Genomic DNA, 19,153 nt, shown 5'->3' with positions numbered 1-19,153 from the left:
AACAATCCGGAGGATCCAGCGAAGAGAAGGTCTTCTCTGAAGGAGATTAAATCTAAAGAACTCTCATGACGGGTGCCTAATATATAGCCTTAGCCATGCTAATCTTGGCTGGCTCTGGCGCTGGTGCGTCAGCGCTCATTGGTCGCTGCGTTCAGAGTCGCCCGTCATTGGTTCGAGCAAGTTGCCGCAGCACAGCCAATGACCGAGCTGCCTCGCTCATTATTGTCTGCTGTGCAGCTGCAATGCGTTTTACATAAAGACTTCAATATTTCTCGAGAAACTGAGTTTTCCCATAGCGTAAGCTACTTACGCAATAGGGAGACCTCTCGAGAGGGAACTTTGTGTCTCACAAATAGGTTATTCCTGACAACATTTGGGTCAATACCAAAATATGTTGACAAACATGTCCCTTGACTTTTTTAGTCTTGAAAAAGCTTATATTTTTTATATATATATATATATATATATATATATATATATATATATATATATATATATATATATATATATATATAGCCTAAGTAACCTTTAACAATATGAAATGGCTTGAAAATATATTTAATTGCCTGGGAAAAAAAAAAATCCTTCTTCTGGTACACCACTTCGATGACCTTTAAAGTTATTTGTGTATTTTTTATTATTATTTTAATTATTAATCATTTGAAAAGAACATTTGTCCCTTGATTTCATTTTATTGGTTTTATCAATATTAAAACCTTTTTTAATGATTAAAGAAAAATTTAAATACCAAAAGTTTTAGAAAATCATTTTTAAGGTTTAAGTTCAGAGGCTGCTTAAATATGCATGTAGTGGTTTTTCCCAGCATGTTAAAACCCTCAAAATGTGGCGTTGTAACCCATTTAACACTTGTTAGTGTTAACATAGTGTTAACTTGCTTCATCATGAAACAGAATTAAATAAAAAAAAATTTACCCTTGGCGTTTATAGGCAAAAACTGAACTAAATGGAAAATTTCAATATTTTATAAGTTGGAAAGTCAAACATTTTTGAGAATGACTCATTTGCAGTTTTGGTCAGTTCCTCACATAAAACGGTTGTGTGACTTTAGAAAACATGAACACACAACATATGGACTACTGTTTACAGAACCAGTTTTTGTTGGAAAACATGAATGAACCAAGAATTGTTACTGTGAGAATATGTAGTTAAAGATGCTCATTGTTGTACTTGTAATTAGTGGTGTTTTATAAAAATAAATTATCTGAATGGTTAAATATTTTTATTTAAAATTAACCAAAAATTATTTGTTTAATGACATCTCGAGCATAGTCCTTGAAAACAAATAAAAATGTGCTTGAAAAGTCCTTGAATTTAACTTTGAAGCATCTGTACAAACCCTGCCATTAAGTAACCTCTGCATCCCTCCGTCAGTGCAAGCTGCCATTGTGTTTGCATTTCAGGCAGGGATGCCAAAGTGAAGAGAGATGAAGCTGAGTTGACTAAGACTCTAATGGAGGATCACATTTCTCAAAGCCATATGTTAATTAAGGCTTTTAAATAATCTGAGCCATTATAGCCCTAATTTAGTCATTACCAGATCAATGTAGGGCAGAGACATGGAAAGGGATCGTTTTATCAGAGAAACGTTGTCTAAAAGAGAGTGGTACATTTTAGGTAGTTGGATTTGAGGTGCATTTGTATACATTTATTTTTCTCTTATTATGACCTTTTTGATCATCAGACAAACTCTATCATGACCGGTTCAAAACACAAAAAACTTTACTCATTACAGTTGCTTTCAGAGACATTGTTTGGTGTAAAAGCTCATGCTCGAGATTCATTGAGCCATGGTGCTCATGCTGGAGATGCAGGTCAGAATTTGGCCTGTTGCTGTTTTCAAGTCACATCCGAATTATCTTTTTTATGAGATAAGTTGACATGAACTCAGGATTTTCTTTGAGCCTCGACTTTCCGAGTTGTACAAAAGTGATTTTTTTTTATTTTTGTCAGAATAAAATGGATGCAGTAGGCAATTTAATTTCTTTCTCTCTTTTCTCTTCCCAACGAAGACAGGTATGTTTTTTTGACACTAGTGCAACAAAATGAAGAGGAAAGGAGATTCATTTGGTGTGTAATTTATGCTTTCTCTGTTTTTTTATCAACACTAAAAATAATGGTAAATCCTGAGTTTCCCAATGGGTACTTGAGGTGGCATTCATGACATAATTATAATTATTATATAAAAATGCTAATTCGAAACTCAGCTGGGTTTCCCGATAACGTTGCAATGCTATCAAGATCATACTTACTAATGTTATACGTTGTTTTACGATAGAGTAATTTTAGGCTTATTAAATTTAGGCCTTTCGTGTCAAATGCACAGACTGCTGAGTAGCCTATTGTTAGAAATGTAATTTTTGCCTAAAAAAATTATCCTCAGAAATAGGCCTTTATATTATAGCTTTCCAATTCAATTCAATTATTATACACATTTTTAATCAAAAATGAATTTTGATCAATTCATTAATATAATTTATGAAATGTCACTTTACCTCTGATAAAGTGAAAGATCAAAGAAAGATCCATTTAAGTAGCATGTAATGGATTTACTAGTGGTCCATAGCTCGTTTTAATTTATGAACGATGTGCCCTGTATAGATAGCAATGCTTTTGGGAAATAAGCCATAGAAATTAAGTACTTATGTGTGAGTGGGCACCCAGCCCTCGTAAGTAAGAACTTTTTGCAAGCAGCATGTCTCATTTCTTAAACCCACCCTATATTTTTCTACCAAATAATTATTGTTCTTTTTCTATGGTCTCTTTAAATAAAGTGGCAAAAATCTCCCTTACAAAGTACAGTTCACTCTCATAAACTGCTATTGGCAGGCACTTTGAAAAACAAAACATTTATCCTCCCCGAGACTCCATGTTGACTGTGGGCAGGAGCAGATTGCAGTGAGGAAGTGACTCATACTGAATACCACTCATGTGTTCTTATAGACATGACTGGCAGAATGTGGGTGTAGAATAGCTGTTTAACACAGTGATGCTGATGTCTCTCTGCTTCAGTGACAGCTTGTCCACTCGACTGTATGCATGTGTGATGACGTGAATAATCTAAAGGCCACTTAGAGTTTATCAAACCCATCTGACATCTGAAACCCGCTGTGACCCTTTATTTGCTCTCTGATATGTGACGGCTGCCTCTTCTCTCTCTCTTTTTTCCTAATCTTCTCCCAAACCTTTCCTTGATCCGTGGACCTCGGAAAATGTCACTTCCATTGTTTATTCTACTATATCACATCCCACAATCCTTCTTACACTCTTCCAATCATTCATATCCCATAAATGTTTATCTCCATCCATACATGCGTCATAAAAACTCATATCCTCATCTACGTTTAAACCTCAACACATCAATGGATTTCACTCTTCTGTCACCTCCTTCCCTCCCTCCCTCCCTCTGCCATGGTGGTCTGTTTTTCCCTGGCTGTGTCCAGCCTTCTACAGCGCAGCCCCTCTCACCTCAGCAGGCATCATTCCCATCATGCAGTCTCTGTGTCCGGATGGTCAGCGGGATGAGTTTGGCTTCCTCCAGTATAAAAACTCCACGTGAGTCAGAACTTACACCACCTACACTCTCGCTCATTCTATTTCTGATATTATCTGTTTCTCTCTCATGCTCTTTCTCTCTTTAAAACAAGCTATATTGGACTCTTTCTCATTCAGTCAGTTTGACTCAATGGTGCGAATTGTAGTCCCCATAACCACCTGTAATAGTGATCGTATCTGAACTGTTAGTCTGTAAAATAGATAGGCTTATTATATCTGTGCTTAGATGTTACATGCTTTCATGATAGTTTGTAATGGATCTTCACTTGCACCTAAACATGACCTGCCACGCTGAAAACACAAGCATGACTGATCAGTGGTCACCAATATACAGTTGAAGTCAGAAATGTACATACACCTTAGCCAAATACATTTAAACTCTTAATCTAAGAAAACATTGCCTGTCTTATGTCAGTTAGGATCACTACTTTGTAATAATGTGAAATGTCATGATAATAGTAGAGATAATTATTTAATTAAGCTTTTATTTCTTTCATCACATTCCCAGTGGGCAAGAAGTTTGTCATACACTTTGTTAATATTTGGTAGCATTGACTTTAAATAGTTTTTTTCCACAAGCAGAGTCAGGTTTGTAGGCCTCCTTGCTTGCACATGCTTTTTCAGTTCTGCCCACAAATTTTTGTGATGGCCACTCCAATACCTTGAATTTGTTGTCCTTAAGCCATTTTGCCACAACATTGGAAGTATGCTTGGGGTTATTGTCTATTTGTAAGACCCATTTGCAACCGAGCTTTAACTTACTGGCTGATGTCTTGAGAAGTTGCTTCAATATATCCACATCCTTTTCCTTCCTCATGATGCCATCTATTTAGTGCACTAGTCCCTCCTGCAGCAAAACACCCCCACAACATGATGCTGCCACCCCCATGCTTCACGGTTGGGATGGTGTTCTTCGGCTTGCAAGCCTCACCCATTTTCCTCCAAACATAACGATGGTCATTATGGCCAAACAGTTCAATTCAAACCAGAGGAGTAAGATCTCTGTCTCCATGTGCACTTTGGACTCAGAGACCGAGGTTTGAGCGCACCCAAGGATGCTTGAAATGAAAGTGAACATTAAACGACAGTGCCATAGCAGCTGTACAAAATGATGTAGCTGCTTCAGAAAATTTGCTTTTCATCGTATTTGCATTTGAAAACACTATCGATTAGGTGCAGGTGTTGGGTATGGTAAGGATGTATGTTTTGTTACCTCTCATTTGATTTTAGATCACTATTGGTTAGTTTTAGGTTAGGGAGGTACATTTTACGTGTAACCTTTTTACGTGAAAATCTAATATTCACCTTAAAACCCTGCTCTGATTTCAACACCATTCCACTTGCTTTTGACACCCCTCCCCCCACTGGACATTTCACAGGGAAACTGCAGCCAAACTTGTAAATACGGCACGTAATTTTTGTTTGCAAATATTTTGTCATGGTCATGTAAATTTCATGAGACAGGTCTCAATAATCAACATAAACCAGTTTGAAACAGACTTTAAATTCTTGCTGGTATAAGCTGGTCTTTTCATGGTTCTTTTCATCACAATTTCTCCTCTATATTCTACTCTTTATTCTGCCCTTGTTCCACTTATCATTAAACTTTATTTCTTTGATCTCTCTCTCTCTCTCTCTCTCTCTCTCTCTCTCTCTCTCTCTCTCTTTTTAAGTGTGACTCAGTTGTTGGAAAGGATCAGTGAGGTTGTGGAGCAGAATCACTTGTTTACGTCAGACCGACCCGGTCTGGGGGAGGAGCTGGAGTCACTGCAGCAGCACCTCGAAAGTCTGAGCTCTGCACAAGGCCCAGGAGAGAGCCACTACAACACCAACCATAGTCAGAAAACACACACAGTACATGCACACCAACCATGAACATAACAAACATACACTGCACACCATCTACATGTTTATAGCGAGCTATTGAATAAAAACAATAATATTCATTAATAATATTCAACAATAATGTACAATCCATCCATTCCTACTTGTATCCATATTTAATGTATATTCTTTAATTATATCCTTCCTCATCTTCAATACATTACATCACCTGCACATAACTGTATATCTGTATCTAAAATATTCTAACAACATTATTGCGCTTATTTTATATTTTATATACTTTTATATATTTATATATATATATATATGTATGTATATGTGTGTATGTGTATGTGTGTGTGTGTGTATGTGTGTGTGTGTGTGTGTGTGTATGTGTGTATGTATATATGTATGTATGTATGTATGTGTATGTATATATATATATATATATATATATATATATATATATATATATTAGGGCTGTCAATCGATTAATTATTTTAATCTAATTAATTACATGGCGTCATGATTAATTAATCGCATATACAAATATTTGCTGAGAAAGCCCCTTATATAACAATAATTCAATATATAATGATTATACATATTTATTATATATATATATATATATATATATATATATATATATATATATATATATATATATATATATATATATATATATATATATATATATAAAATATTCAGATAATTAAAATGCATTACATTCTTAATCATTGATAAGACAAAAAACGGCTTTAGAATACAATGTATTGTTTACTACCATATTATTGATCATAAGTCAATCATTGGCATACAGTTCACAGCAATCCATTTCACAAGTGAATTTGTCAATCAGTTGGAGATTTATTATGAGGGCTTGTTTAAGGACCCGTAAATTTACACCTGCGTCAGACTTTTTTTTCTTTTTTTTAAGAATGCTTACAAATCTTTTACATCTAGAGCCAAGAGGTATATTAAAACAAACAACAACAAAAAGGAAAATAAATAAATAAACAGTTTAATAAAAATATAAAATTGTTTACATTTTTCAATACACTTTACAGCTTTCTTCTTACTAAAATTGAAAATTGTTCTTAGGTATTGCTGAACCTCTGAATTAAAAATGAAAACTAATGGTTTATAACCACCATACTTACATTTATGAATACTAAACTTTGCCAACAAAAGCAAAACATTATTCCTTACGAAGAGACATGTCATAGCTAAAAAAAAAACGAATAAAACATTTTAGGGACAACTCCAAAATAAATGAAAAAATGTTTCCGCCTGCAGACCATAAAATGTACAGAATATATCGACATCCCAATTTAATCTCTCTACAAGAAAATAATTAGTGTGGTAGTACTTATAAATAAGTTTGAAGGAAATTTCTTTGATTTTATTCGTGATTAAATATTTATGGGTAATTTCCAATTTTGCACCATCTCAATCCAGCCACACCCTGTGTCAGACATGCTTGTGTAGTGTCTCGAGTGAGTTGCATCATAAACATAAAATGTTTAGGTCACTGTGTCAAGTTAAATATAATTTAATACTCAATCTTTAAACACATCTTGAGATCCCTTAGTTCGCATTTGCGCTCCTTCAAGTGTTTTGAAAGCAAGAACGTAACGCTTATCTGTGTTGTGGGTGTTTTTCTTCACTGTATAAACTGCGCGTTGCTCATACAGCTGAAATTTCACTTACTGCCCTCTGGAGTAAACAGGTGGTACTACAAGCTTGCATTTCTCAAGACTCTTCCTTATTATGGTCTGGGGGCATGCGATTAATTGCGTACATTTTTTTAACACGTAATTTTTTTGTAAAATTAATCGCACTGAATTAACGCGTTAAAACGACAGCCCTAATATATATATAATATACATACATACATATATATTGCACTCTCTTGCACTTGAAGCTTCTGGCATAATGACAAAGTCCTTGTGTGTGTGTGTAAGCATACTTGGCAAAAAATCTGATAATAACACATCTGGTTAAATATACTGAGGCTTGTTACCACCACATTATGTACAGCAGGATTGCACACTTTCAATGTGTTGGCCTAGCATTCACACCTGCGTTTGCATACTGCTATAGAGTAGCCTGTGTTTTTCCCTGCTGGAAAATCCAGATTAAATTGGTAGCTGTCATTTGGAATATGGTAGCTGGTTTCTAATTGGTTCAAGCTGGTCTGTCGGCTTGAACCAGCTAATGCCCAGCTTGAAACCAGCTACCAAAAAGAAGTTTGCCCACCAAGCTGAGAAGGTAGCTGGTTTGTTGCTGTTTCAAGAGGGTTTGCCATCTTGGACCAGCTAAGGATCAGCTTGGACTAGTGAATCTACAGCATAGACCAGCTTGAAACCAGCTACCATATTCCAAAACACTGACTAAAACACAAAACCTCATACACTCCAGCTGCACCAAAAGCAAATGCCTTTTATGAAAAGTTTGAATTCATGTCTCTGCTTCAGGTTGCACTGTGGGAAGTGTGCTGAGGAACCAGTCCTCGTTCCAGCTTTTCCTAATCAGAAACCTTTCCCTGCCGAGTGACACCGCCAGCATGCTGCTTTCCGCCCCCATTAATCTGAAAGAGGTCTGTCTTCTACACTCATGTTTAAACTTCAATTCCTCTAACCCACATCAGACAGCAGCACTTTTGAAATCCAGACCTTAAGTCATCTTCTTCTTCCTCCTCTTTCATCACTTTGGAGTCTCAGCATTGGTTTTTTAACCCTCACCATTACAAATTCTCCTCTATGACAGCAGAGAGAGGATGTGTTTGATAGAATCTAATGCTTCAGGATAGAGAAGCTCCAGCATAGTGCATTTTAATGTGTTAGGTTAACGTGCTGTAGTCAGTGTAAAAATGTTGTGATAAGCTCTTGTGATTTTCCGAATGAAATTTCCTCAGGGAGTTTTATTTCTACTCTTCTCTGAATATTTATAGTATATGCGTGAGATAGGAGTTTCTAAATCTGTGTTTGTGTGTGTGTTCTCTGTTCAGGTGTATAACCTCATCTTTGGGACGTATCCTAAAGTGGGATCAAGGGGAGGAGGAAAAGATGAAGGACAGCATGAACCTCACAGTCCTGGAGAAAAGCTTGTACAGCTCGAGGTACAGAATGAGGGAAACATACACACATGTCATCATTGTGGGGACTTTTCATTGACTTCTATTAAAAGAAATATCACATGAGCAAGAGTTACTGTATGTATGGCCCTACATCAGCACTGCTGTGATTTGGCAGCAGGTAATCAGAAATATTGCTTTTATACAACAGTTCAAAGAACAAGCAAATATAAATAATATAATATAAATATAAATAAGGAAAAACTAAGGTCTGTCACAAAAACTAGTTTCTTATGCCACGGATCAGGATCTGCTAGTTCAAAAGATGCGCACAAGCCTCCCGTAGCTAATTAGAACTGAAGGCTTGGACTGTTTCTGACAAGTCACTGGAAAAACAAGAGAGTGTGTATTGTATGTGTGTGTGTGCACGTGTGCATGTGTGTGGGTGTGTGTGTGTGCATGGGTGTGTGGGTGTGTGGGTGTGTGTGTGTGTGTGTGTGTGTGTGTGTGTGTGTGTGTGTGTGTGTGTGTGTGTGTGTGTGTGTGTGTGGGTGTGGGTGTGGGTGTGTGGGTGTGGGACTACCTGCGCCTGTTGTGACTCCAGTCCCAAGCAGTAGTGTAGTGTTAGTCCGTTTGCTGAATATAATGGGAATTCTGGTCAAGTACATCCTATTTTAAATAAAAATAGCCATCTGAGCAGGGGTCCTCCCTGAGTTTTTTATGTAGCCGGCTCAAGAGTCATTCATTATAGAAACCATTCTCTCCTCCACCATGTTGAATTTTATATCTCCTCACAAAGCAGAAACTTCAGTAAAAGGTAAGTGACTTTAGTATGTTTTTGATTACTCCATCTGTTGTGTTTCTCAGCTGTGATAAGTCTTAATGATAAAATGTTTAGTTTAATTGTGTTTCAAAGCTGTACTAGTGTACTAGTAGTAGTCCAAGAGATCACGGAGTGAGAGACTTCAAAGAAACTGCTCGCTGACTAACGTGTGGTGTCTCAATGCATGTAAAACTTAATTGGCTCATAACGCATAAAAAATGTCTTTTGTCACCACACTCTGTCTAAAACCTTTAATGCTACTGGAAAAAATTAAAAAACACATTTAGCTCTTTTACTCATCTGCACTCTTACACTTTAGTTTAGGACACCGCGAACACAAGCGGAGTGATACAAACAGTGAAACGTCTTAGTGCTGATGTTCTGAGACAGTACTCATGGAATGTGTCTCTTTAAGGACTGGAAATAACTGCTGTATAAACTGAAATAATGCCATTTTCTATCCCGTACCCCTAAATTTAACCCTCACACACTGTAAAAAAAAATGATTTACTTAATTTACCCTTGTGTTGTTCCAAACCTATATCACTTACCTCCATGGAACACAAAAAGAGAATGTTAGTGACTGACAGCCTCGGTCTGAATTTAGTTTTAATGAATGGAAAATGAATAGTGACAACGTTCTTCAAAATGTCTCCTCTTGTGTTTCACGGGAGAAAGAATGTCTTAAGGGTTTGAAATGCCATGAGGATGAGTAAATGACAACAGTTTCGGGTGAACTAACCCTTTAATCCAAATGGGAAACAAGCAGTTGGTTACAATATAAAACAGTCATAATGTATCAGTCTTCTCTCTTTGTACTTAGAAGCAGTTGCTCGGAGGCTGGCACAGTCTAGAGGGGGGTTTGATCCAGAAGGTGTTAAGAGACCCTACTAAAGCAGCTCACTGCCAGGCTCTGCTTAAAATCCTGTCACAGGGGCTGGGAATCTCTAGGGATGGAGGAGGACAAAAGTTTGATCCTCAAGCACTGCGTGAGATGGAGGTCAGTCTCCCCTTCAACTTTACTGACAACTCCTTATGTTTATGTATTTCATTTATTTATTTTACCTCTAGTTAACTAGGCAAGTCACATAAGAATATATGTACTGTATGTAAAACTTCCTGGCAAGAGGATACTGTTCTCTTAATGGAGGGAATGGGAAAAATAAGAAATAAAACAAATTCTGTCAGAAGGTAAATAAAAATAAATAAAATACATACTATAAACTATATAGGTTGATAAAAGTACAGGTTAATAAAAAACAAAACAAAAATAGTTAAAAATAAAGCTAAAATAATGGACAAAGAACTACAACTACCAAGACATTGTTTACGTGTGACTGTTACACTGTTTGTTTATTCATGACAAACATGTCTTTTTTTTTTCACAAAGCATGTTTGTGTGTGTCATATTTCAGGGAGTTCTGTTGACTGGTGCAGTGCTTGAAATGCTCACTTGTGGAGACGGAGGGAACAGTGAGCTGAGCAAAATCTTATTGGTCCCTGAGAAACAACAGGCAGTTTTGCAGGCCTACCAAGCAACTGTTTGCGGTGGTGGTGCGCGACAGAGGGCGGAGATGTTTGAGCAGATGAGTGAAGAGATGAGAGAGCAAATTGATACACAGAGAATCTTCGATCAGGTATCTATTTTACAGGGTTCTCACCGTCATGGAAAACCTGGAAAAATCAGGGAAAGTAAAGGAAATTAATAAAATGTTAAAAGTCCTGGAAAATTCTATAATGAATGTACATTTCTCTGGTTATGCTCTGCTCTTTAAATATTTCATCAGCTAAATATTGCTCTTGGGTTGAATAAACGTTGCTTGCAAGCCATTGTGATGCCTGATTTGTGAGCGAATTGTACATTTGAATCAGATCTTTTTCAAAGAATTGGTCGAAACGGTTCCCATATTGGTCTGAATAATTTGTTAACACATCTTTTTTTTTTTTTTTTTTGTGAGCTTGTAAATCCTTTTCCAGTAATGAATTACTGATGGCTGGAAAGTTCATGTAAATTCATTGTTAAAAATTATGGACGTGTGTGTCCATAATGTGTCGATACGTATACACCTTTATTATTTATTGTTTTTTTTTCTACCCTTCCCTCTCTCCTCAGTTGAGTCTTGAGCAGGCTAACATGTCTCAGTCCCACCTGGGAGCTCTGCTGAAGAACCTGGCTGATGTGGAGAGGCTGCTAAGGGATGTGGATCTTCTGTCTGGCCTGGCAAGACTGCTCCCTAAAGGGGCCTGTGCAGGCCACCAGCCCCCCTCTGTAACCAACACCACCTCCTGGAGCTCCAACACTACAACATTGGGTCCCAACATAACAGACATTCCTACTGAGGAAGGAGAGGGATCCGCAGAAAATGAGGCTGAAAATCCAAGATCACAATTTTCTGCTTTTGTTCAGTTGTGGGCAGGGCTTCAGCCCATTCTATGCGGGAACAACAGGTTTGTATGTGTGGATATGGGTGTTAGGGTGTGTTTACTTCGGCATGTGTGTTAGAATATTTTTATTATTTTGCTTTCTAAATGACAGAATGCTGATCTCTTCATAATATACTGTTTTTTTTTTTTTTCATTAGGATTATTGAGCCAGAAGCTCTGAAACAAGGCAATATGAGTTCCCTAGGTTTTACCAGCAAAGAACAACGAAACTTGGGCTTACTGGTCCATCTCATGACAACAAATCCCAAAATCCTCTACTCTCCCATTGGCTCAGAGGTGGACAAGGTCATACAAAAGGCAAGTCCTTAGTATGGTGTTTTGAGGACAACATTGAAAGATTCAGAACGTGTTTAGAAATATAAAGACCATATGTCTAGTAATCATTTAAATTAGCTTTCTTTGTGCATCTGCACATATTTCAAAGTATCAAGAGTCCCAGATCACACCCAGTATTGCTTTATCAAATAAAATATTTTTATCCAGACTACCATATTAAACCTCTCACTTGTTATTTTAGAATTCAGTTTATTTAGTGAATGGGATTTAATTGGACATCTGGCAACATTTAGGATGACATATTTTGACTTATTTTCTTTAGGCCAATGAGACATTTGCGTTTGTGGGGAATGTAACTCACTATGCACGTGTGTGGCTCAACATCTCTGCTGAACTGAGGGCTTTCTTAGAGGAGGGTAAATTGCACAATCACCTGATGTGGCTTCAACAGGTAACATTCTGACTGAATATACTGTAGAATTACATTACATTACTTTATAAACTGTAGAGTTTGTGGTTTTAATGACACATAATAGAGGTAATGTATTAACCTGCTCTTGGGCATATGATTGAAATGCTTCTTATGTTGCTGTAGTTCATTGCTGACCTGAAGATGCACCATGAACTTCTGAACGGATCAGACAGTGAGCTGTTGAACAGTCTGCTGGAGGAAAACTTCACCCTGCCAAACACAACCACACTCCTGGAGCAGCTCCACACCATCGATAATGCTGCCTGTGGCTGGACAAACTTCATGTCAAAGGTCAGAAAGAGAGCTTGATTAATCTTTTTCCTGAAGTGGTTTGCACTGTTCAAATAGCAAAAATACAGGAAGGTACAAAAAGTCCTACCTCTCAAAACACCACTAGTGAAAATGCCTTATATTTTGTATTTTGTATCCATATATTTTGCATTAATTCATAATAAATTATATTATCACCATAACAATTTGATCAATTAAAAAAATTGTTTTAATTTCAGATTTTCGAAGTATTTTTCAAGACACTTTTTTGCTTTAATGACATAATGCACTTGAGCTGGCATGGACAGTTTCTGCAAAACATAGTAAAATTCTATGTTTTTTCAGCGTGATATTAAAATGGTCCAAAGAGCATCTTGCGTGCTTCAAAAGCAGCAATTAAATCTGACCTGTACAAAGATGTTAACATTGTCAGTGTAAAAAAATTGCATATGTGTTTAGTTTATAATATTCCTTCATCATTTTACATAATATGTAAAATGATGAAGGAATATTATATATGAAGGAATATTTTTTTTTATTTTTATTTTTTTTATAAAAATGAAATCCTGAAACTTTAATTACTTCCAGTTTTATATTAGATTTAGATTCTCAGATTTATTTATGTAGTCTCATAACTTTTGACCCCACTGAATGTATTTCAGATGTTTGTTAAGCCTTCTAAAAGCTGAATATGATTGTGGATCCCTAGGTCAGTGTGGATATCTTCAGAGGCTTCCCTGATGAAGATAGCATCGTCAACTACACCCTGAGCCAGGCCTATCAGGACAATGTCTCAGTCTTTGCAAGTAAGCAATCATTACATTAAACTTCATAAAATCTTTGCCTAAATCTATTCCCAATTACAAATCATATTTTCATGATTCATTTAACCCTTAATTACGCTTTGTTAAATGTAGCAATATGTATGCTGTGTTTATTTCTATAGGTGTGATATTCCACACCAATAAAGATGGCTCTCTGCCACCCCACGTTATGTATAAGATTCGACAGAACTCCAGCTTCACAGAGAAAACCAATGAAATCCGCCGAGCTTATTGGCGCCCTGGGCCGAACACAGGCGGCAAATTCTACTTCCTTTATGGCTTTGTGTGGATCCAAGGTATGACCAGAGGACTTAACAACACTTTGCTTTGAGAGGAGCTTTATAAAGGCACCCAATATTTTGTATTCATTGTAAGCTACTTTATCTATGAACAATTTTTTTCTATATTATTGGCAATAAAATAAATGTTTTCCATGGAAGACAGAATAAGATGTTAAGCAGAATGCCAGAGCCTCATCATCCACTTTTATTGTATGGAAAAAAGATAGCAGTCAGCATTCTTCAAAATTTAAATAGAAAGTAACATAAGTTTGGATAGACCTGAGGTTGAGAAAATTATTTGTTAGAATTTTAAATTTGGGGTGAAATATCCCTTTAAGCGCTCTAAAAAGCCAAAAAGAGCAAAGATTTACCCCAGTGCACCCACTAATGTGTCAACCCCAAACATGGTTGTAATGACTTTTTAACAGCTTTGGCTACAGTTTTATGCCTCGATAATTGCCTAAAATGTGTGTACACTTAATGGAGCATTAATAACAGCAGTATGAACACTGTTCTGCTTCTTCCTGTCTTAGACATGATCGAGAGGGCAATCATTAACACATTTGTTGGCCATGATGTTGTGGAGCCTGGAAACTATGTGCAGATGTTTCCCTATCCATGTTACACTAGAGACGAGTGAGCATGTTATTCTCTTTTTTTCTGCATAAATCTACTGGTGGACTGTAACACTTGCAGTTGTTAACCCAGAGGCATTTTTAATCCTGGATTAACAAAATAATGGGATACATTATTCTTTTTCCTGAGTCTGTAATTAATGCCGGGTAGTCAGATATTACGAGTTCAAAGTTGTATTCCTTGGCTTAATATTCTCATTATATATTTTGACAGTTAATAACATTGATTGGACAAGCACAACACACAATGGGTATGGAACCTGTTTTACAACTGCTTGTCCATTTCTGTGTCATTTTAAACTTTCCCGTTTCCGTCAGAAATTAAATAGCATGTGAAAGTATGTCTGACTATACAAAACACATTAGTATTTAATAAGGTAAGCGCTGTTCAGTTTATGATTGGTTGTCTGTTACTGAAAAACTTGCCGTAACATTCTAACACCATATTGTTTCAAATTGTATACCTTTGCCACTGGAATTCAGGGTTAGCACTTGCAAAAACAATGCTAACCTGGAGTAGCTAACCACATTTCAAAACAACAAGCATAAAACGTTTCTTAACCAGGAGTTAAAAAATACATAAACCTGGGGTTAAGCGTAGTGTGAAAAGCCCTTATTTGTTCTAGTGTTTTGCCTTTTGCTTCACGTTGAACACTGAATTTAACATTGGGTTGCATTTAGCATTTTAGGTGTCAGCATTGAAATTGATAGTGGTAACGATACTAGTGATGTATAGTGGAGGTAAAAAGCCCTTACTAAAAAGAGCAGCTTAGATCAGTATGAATTTCCATGTTGGTTTTGGCTGTTTTATGCTGGTTTGGTTCTGGTCTAGTTGATGGAACAGCATTGCCATGGTTTTACCTGCAAAAATCCTGGTAAACCAGCATGTTCTTTCTGATGACGCTGATTGATTTTGGAAGTCTTGCTGGTTATGCTATTTAAAAAGCCTGATGAAGACACCACCAGCATCTAAAACACAGCATATTCTGGGGCCAATGCTGTTTTTTCCATGTACAGTTTCCTGTTTGTGATCGAGCACATGATGCCTCTGTGTATGGTCATATCCTGGGTCTACTCTGTGGCCATGATGATTCAGCATATTGTAGCAGAAAAGGAGCACCGTCTGAAAGAGGTGAGAGAATGCAGATGTTTGGTAGAGATGCTGCCATCCTTAACAGTTTACTCCTAACGAGTAGTGATGCTGAGTGTTTTCTCACAGGTGATGAAGATGATGGGCTTGAATAATGCAGTACACTGGGTAGCCTGGTTTATCACAGGCTTCGTGCAGCTTTCAATCTCAGTTACTGCTCTTTCTGCCATACTGAAATACGGCAAAGTCCTCCTCCACAGCGATCCCTTTATCATTTGGCTCTTCCTTACAATCTATGCCATCGCCACCATCATGTTCTGGTACTGGACCACTCTCATGTTCAAAACCATACCAGAATTGTTGTCTTTCACTGCTTGATTGTTTCTAGTTGCATTCTGTTTATGTTGTTTTTGTGAGAACATTTGTCACAGAAGTGAAACACCTCTTTGTATCAAAGATATTTGGATTTAAAGTCATGTGAATGCTCTCCTCTTTCCTCTTGTGAAGTTTCCTGGTTTCAGTGCTCTACTCTAAAGCCAAGCTGGCCTCTGCATGTGGAGGAATCATCTACTTTCTGAGCTATGTGCCCTACATGTATGTGGCCATAAGAGAAGAGGTGGCCCATGACAAGATCACTGCCTTTGAGAAGTGCATAGCGGTATGAAAATCTCCTTTTGACTCCACACTGTATCCCAGTAAATACATTTAGGGGTCATTTATACAGGATGTGTTCTTGATTTCAAAAACAGCTAGAAGCAGTGCAGAGGAATGAAAGAGTAGAGGGTCATCTCAGGATGAGATTTTTAACTTGACAAAGCTTCTTAAAAAGCACAAGATGTTGAAAAAACAGCAAGATGTCTCACAGTTGTCAAAGATGACTGTCTAGCGCACGTTTACATAGAAAAACTATTTAAAACATTGCAATTGGATGCAAGAATGTGTTCTCTGTGAATGACCCCTAAAAGTGTTTTAGTAGTGGTTTATTAGTTTGTTTTGTTTTTTGGAAAATTCTCTCATTAAGTGCAGTGCCTTTTGAAACTACTTGAAAATGTGTTATTATTGTTAATTTTACATTTAATCTCTATCTTTAGTCCTCAGTTTGGTATGAAATTCTCTCTTTGTCTGCAGTCTTTAATGTCTACCACAGCATTTGGTCTGGGGTCTAAGTATTTTGCCTTGTATGAAGTGGCTGGAGTGGGCATCCAGTGGCGTACTATTAACCAGTCACCTGTAGAAGGCGATGATTTTAACCTCCTGCTGTCCATAATCATGCTCATCATTGATGCCATTGTATATGGTGTGTTGACCTGGTACATAGAGGCTGTGCATCCAGGTGAGCAGTGGTGCTGGCATAACAACACATTATGTGTGTAAGAGCGTTTGTTCAATATCAGCTGTGCACTGCAGTATTAAAATCCCAATTACTTTTCAACTACATTTACATTTATGCATTTGGCAGACACTTTTATCCAAAGCGACTTACAGTGCAATTATTACAGGGACAATCCCCCCGGAGCAACCTGGAGTTAAGTGCCTTGCTCAAGGACACAATGGTGGTGGCTGGGTTAGAACCTGTGACCTTCTGATTAACAGCCCTGTGCTTTAGCCACTACACCACCACCACTCTTTTGTACTACATGCACTTGTTTGTAGTGTATTTACAACCCCAAATCCAAAAACGTTGAGACCGTATGAAAAATGTTAATAAAAACAAAAAGGAATGATTTGTAAATTACATTCACCCTTTGCTATTTTGAAAGGACAACAACTACACATAATATGATGTTTTACCTTGTGAATTGTATTGTTTTTTGAAAATGTACAGTCATTTCAAATCAGATGATTGCAACACGCTCCAAAAAAGTTGAGACAGGGTCAATTTAAGACTGATAACAATTTGACGAGTTGAAATAACAAGGCGATGTGAAACAAGAGATGTTAAACAAGAGATGTTAAACAGGTGAGGCAATTGTGTCATAGTACTGTATACTTTATAAGGAGCCTCTAAAAACAGCCTAGTCCTTCAAGAGCAAGGATTGTTCAAGACTTGTCAATTTGCCAACAGATGCTTCAGCTAATAACTTGGAAGGATTTTGGGCGTTTCACCCTCTACAGTGCACAATATAGTTAAAAGATTCAAGGAATCTGGTCAAATCTCAGTGCATAAAGGGCAAGACAAAAAACACTTATGAATGCATGTGATCTCTGATCCCTTAGATGTCACTGTCTTTAAAAATATCATTCATCTGTAATGGATATCATGAACATGAGCTTGGGATCATTTTAGTGAAACTTTGTTAGTCAACACCACTCGCCACTGCATCCACAGATCCAAGTTAAGACTTTACTATGCAAAGCTTACTATGCTTTACTATGCGCTACATCAACACTGTCCAGAAACGCTGCTGACTTATCTGGGCTCGGTCTCATCTTAGATGGAAAGTAGAACAGTGGAACTGGGTTTTGTGCGAAGAGTCCACATTTCAAAAGTTTTTGATAAACACAGCCATCATGTTATCAGGGCCAAAGAGGAAAAGGACCATCCAAGCTGTTATTAGCATCAGGTCCAAAAGCCAGTGTCTGTATGGGCCAGGGGTGTGTCAGTGCCCATGGCATGGGTAACTTGCACATCTGTGAAAACACCATGAATGCAGACAGATATGTAAAGATTTTGGAGCAACATTTACCATCCAGCACCGTCTTTTCCAGGGACGTCCCTGCATTTTCCAACAGGACAACTTCAAACCACATACTGCCTGGATTACATGTTCATGGCTGTATAAACAGAGCATGTGGGTGCTCGATAGGACTGCCTGCAGTCCTGATCTGTCTCCAACTGAGAATTTATGACGCATTATTAAGCACACCATCTGGCAACGAAGACCCCGTACAGTTGTGCAGTTAAAGACCTACATAATGGATGAATGGATGAATGGGGGAAAATTCCACTTTCTAAACTTAACAAACTTGTGTCTTCACTGCCCAAATGTATAATAAGTGGTATAGGAAGAAATGGTGATGTTTCACAGTGGTAAACACTCATCTATCCCAAATGTTTTGGAGCGTGTTGCAATCATCTGATTTGAAATGACTGTACATTTAAAAAAAAGAAAATATATTAAATTCACAGGGTAAAACATATAACGTGTAGTTATAGAGCTTTCAAAATAGCAAAGGGTGAGTATAAATTACAAACCACACATTTTAGTTTTTATCAGAATTTTTCATACTTTCACAACTTTTTTGGAATTGGGGTTGTAAACCTAATATGAAAGTACATCACTCTTAAAGGGATAGTTCACACAAAAAATTTTATTCTCCCACCCTTTACTCACCCTCATGCCATCCCAGATGTGCATGACTTTCTTCTGTAGAACGCAATTAAAGATTATTAGAAGAATATTTCAGCTCTGTAGGTCCATACAATGCAAGTGAATGGTGATCAGACCTTTGTAGCTCCAAAAGTCACATAAACATAAAACATAAAAGTAATCCATATGACTCCAGTGGTAAAATCTATATCTTCAGAAACTATGTACTAGGTGTGGGTAAGAAACAGATGAA

The 19,153-nt window shown here is 37.1% G+C and overlaps 1 protein-coding gene across 1 annotated transcript in view; it reads left to right on the top strand.

The window, feature by feature from the left end:
- Positions 1 to 19,153, top strand: part of LOC127637640 (ATP-binding cassette sub-family A member 2-like) — a 92,251-nt gene that overhangs the window by 51,983 nt on the left and 21,115 nt on the right. The window contains exons 4-20 of the mRNA XM_052118811.1: positions 3,462 to 3,573; positions 5,247 to 5,410; positions 7,875 to 7,996; positions 8,408 to 8,518; positions 10,120 to 10,296; positions 10,712 to 10,933; positions 11,410 to 11,744; positions 11,879 to 12,038; positions 12,340 to 12,468; positions 12,613 to 12,780; positions 13,469 to 13,565; positions 13,706 to 13,879; positions 14,398 to 14,500; positions 15,517 to 15,631; positions 15,719 to 15,909; positions 16,097 to 16,247; positions 16,718 to 16,922. Coding sequence (XP_051974771.1) covers positions 3,462 to 3,573; positions 5,247 to 5,410; positions 7,875 to 7,996; positions 8,408 to 8,518; positions 10,120 to 10,296; positions 10,712 to 10,933; positions 11,410 to 11,744; positions 11,879 to 12,038; positions 12,340 to 12,468; positions 12,613 to 12,780; positions 13,469 to 13,565; positions 13,706 to 13,879; positions 14,398 to 14,500; positions 15,517 to 15,631; positions 15,719 to 15,909; positions 16,097 to 16,247; positions 16,718 to 16,922 — 2,736 coding nt within the window. The remainder of the gene's footprint in view (positions 1 to 3,461; positions 3,574 to 5,246; positions 5,411 to 7,874; positions 7,997 to 8,407; positions 8,519 to 10,119; positions 10,297 to 10,711; positions 10,934 to 11,409; positions 11,745 to 11,878; positions 12,039 to 12,339; positions 12,469 to 12,612; positions 12,781 to 13,468; positions 13,566 to 13,705; positions 13,880 to 14,397; positions 14,501 to 15,516; positions 15,632 to 15,718; positions 15,910 to 16,096; positions 16,248 to 16,717; positions 16,923 to 19,153) is intronic.

Source organism: Xyrauchen texanus, chromosome 4, assembly GCF_025860055.1.
Source record: "Xyrauchen texanus isolate HMW12.3.18 chromosome 4, RBS_HiC_50CHRs, whole genome shotgun sequence".
NCBI classification, from domain to species: domain Eukaryota; kingdom Metazoa; phylum Chordata; class Actinopteri; order Cypriniformes; family Catostomidae; genus Xyrauchen; species Xyrauchen texanus.
The sequence above is the reverse complement of the archived record's forward strand: the minus strand, read 5'-3'. Positions and strand labels throughout refer to the sequence as shown.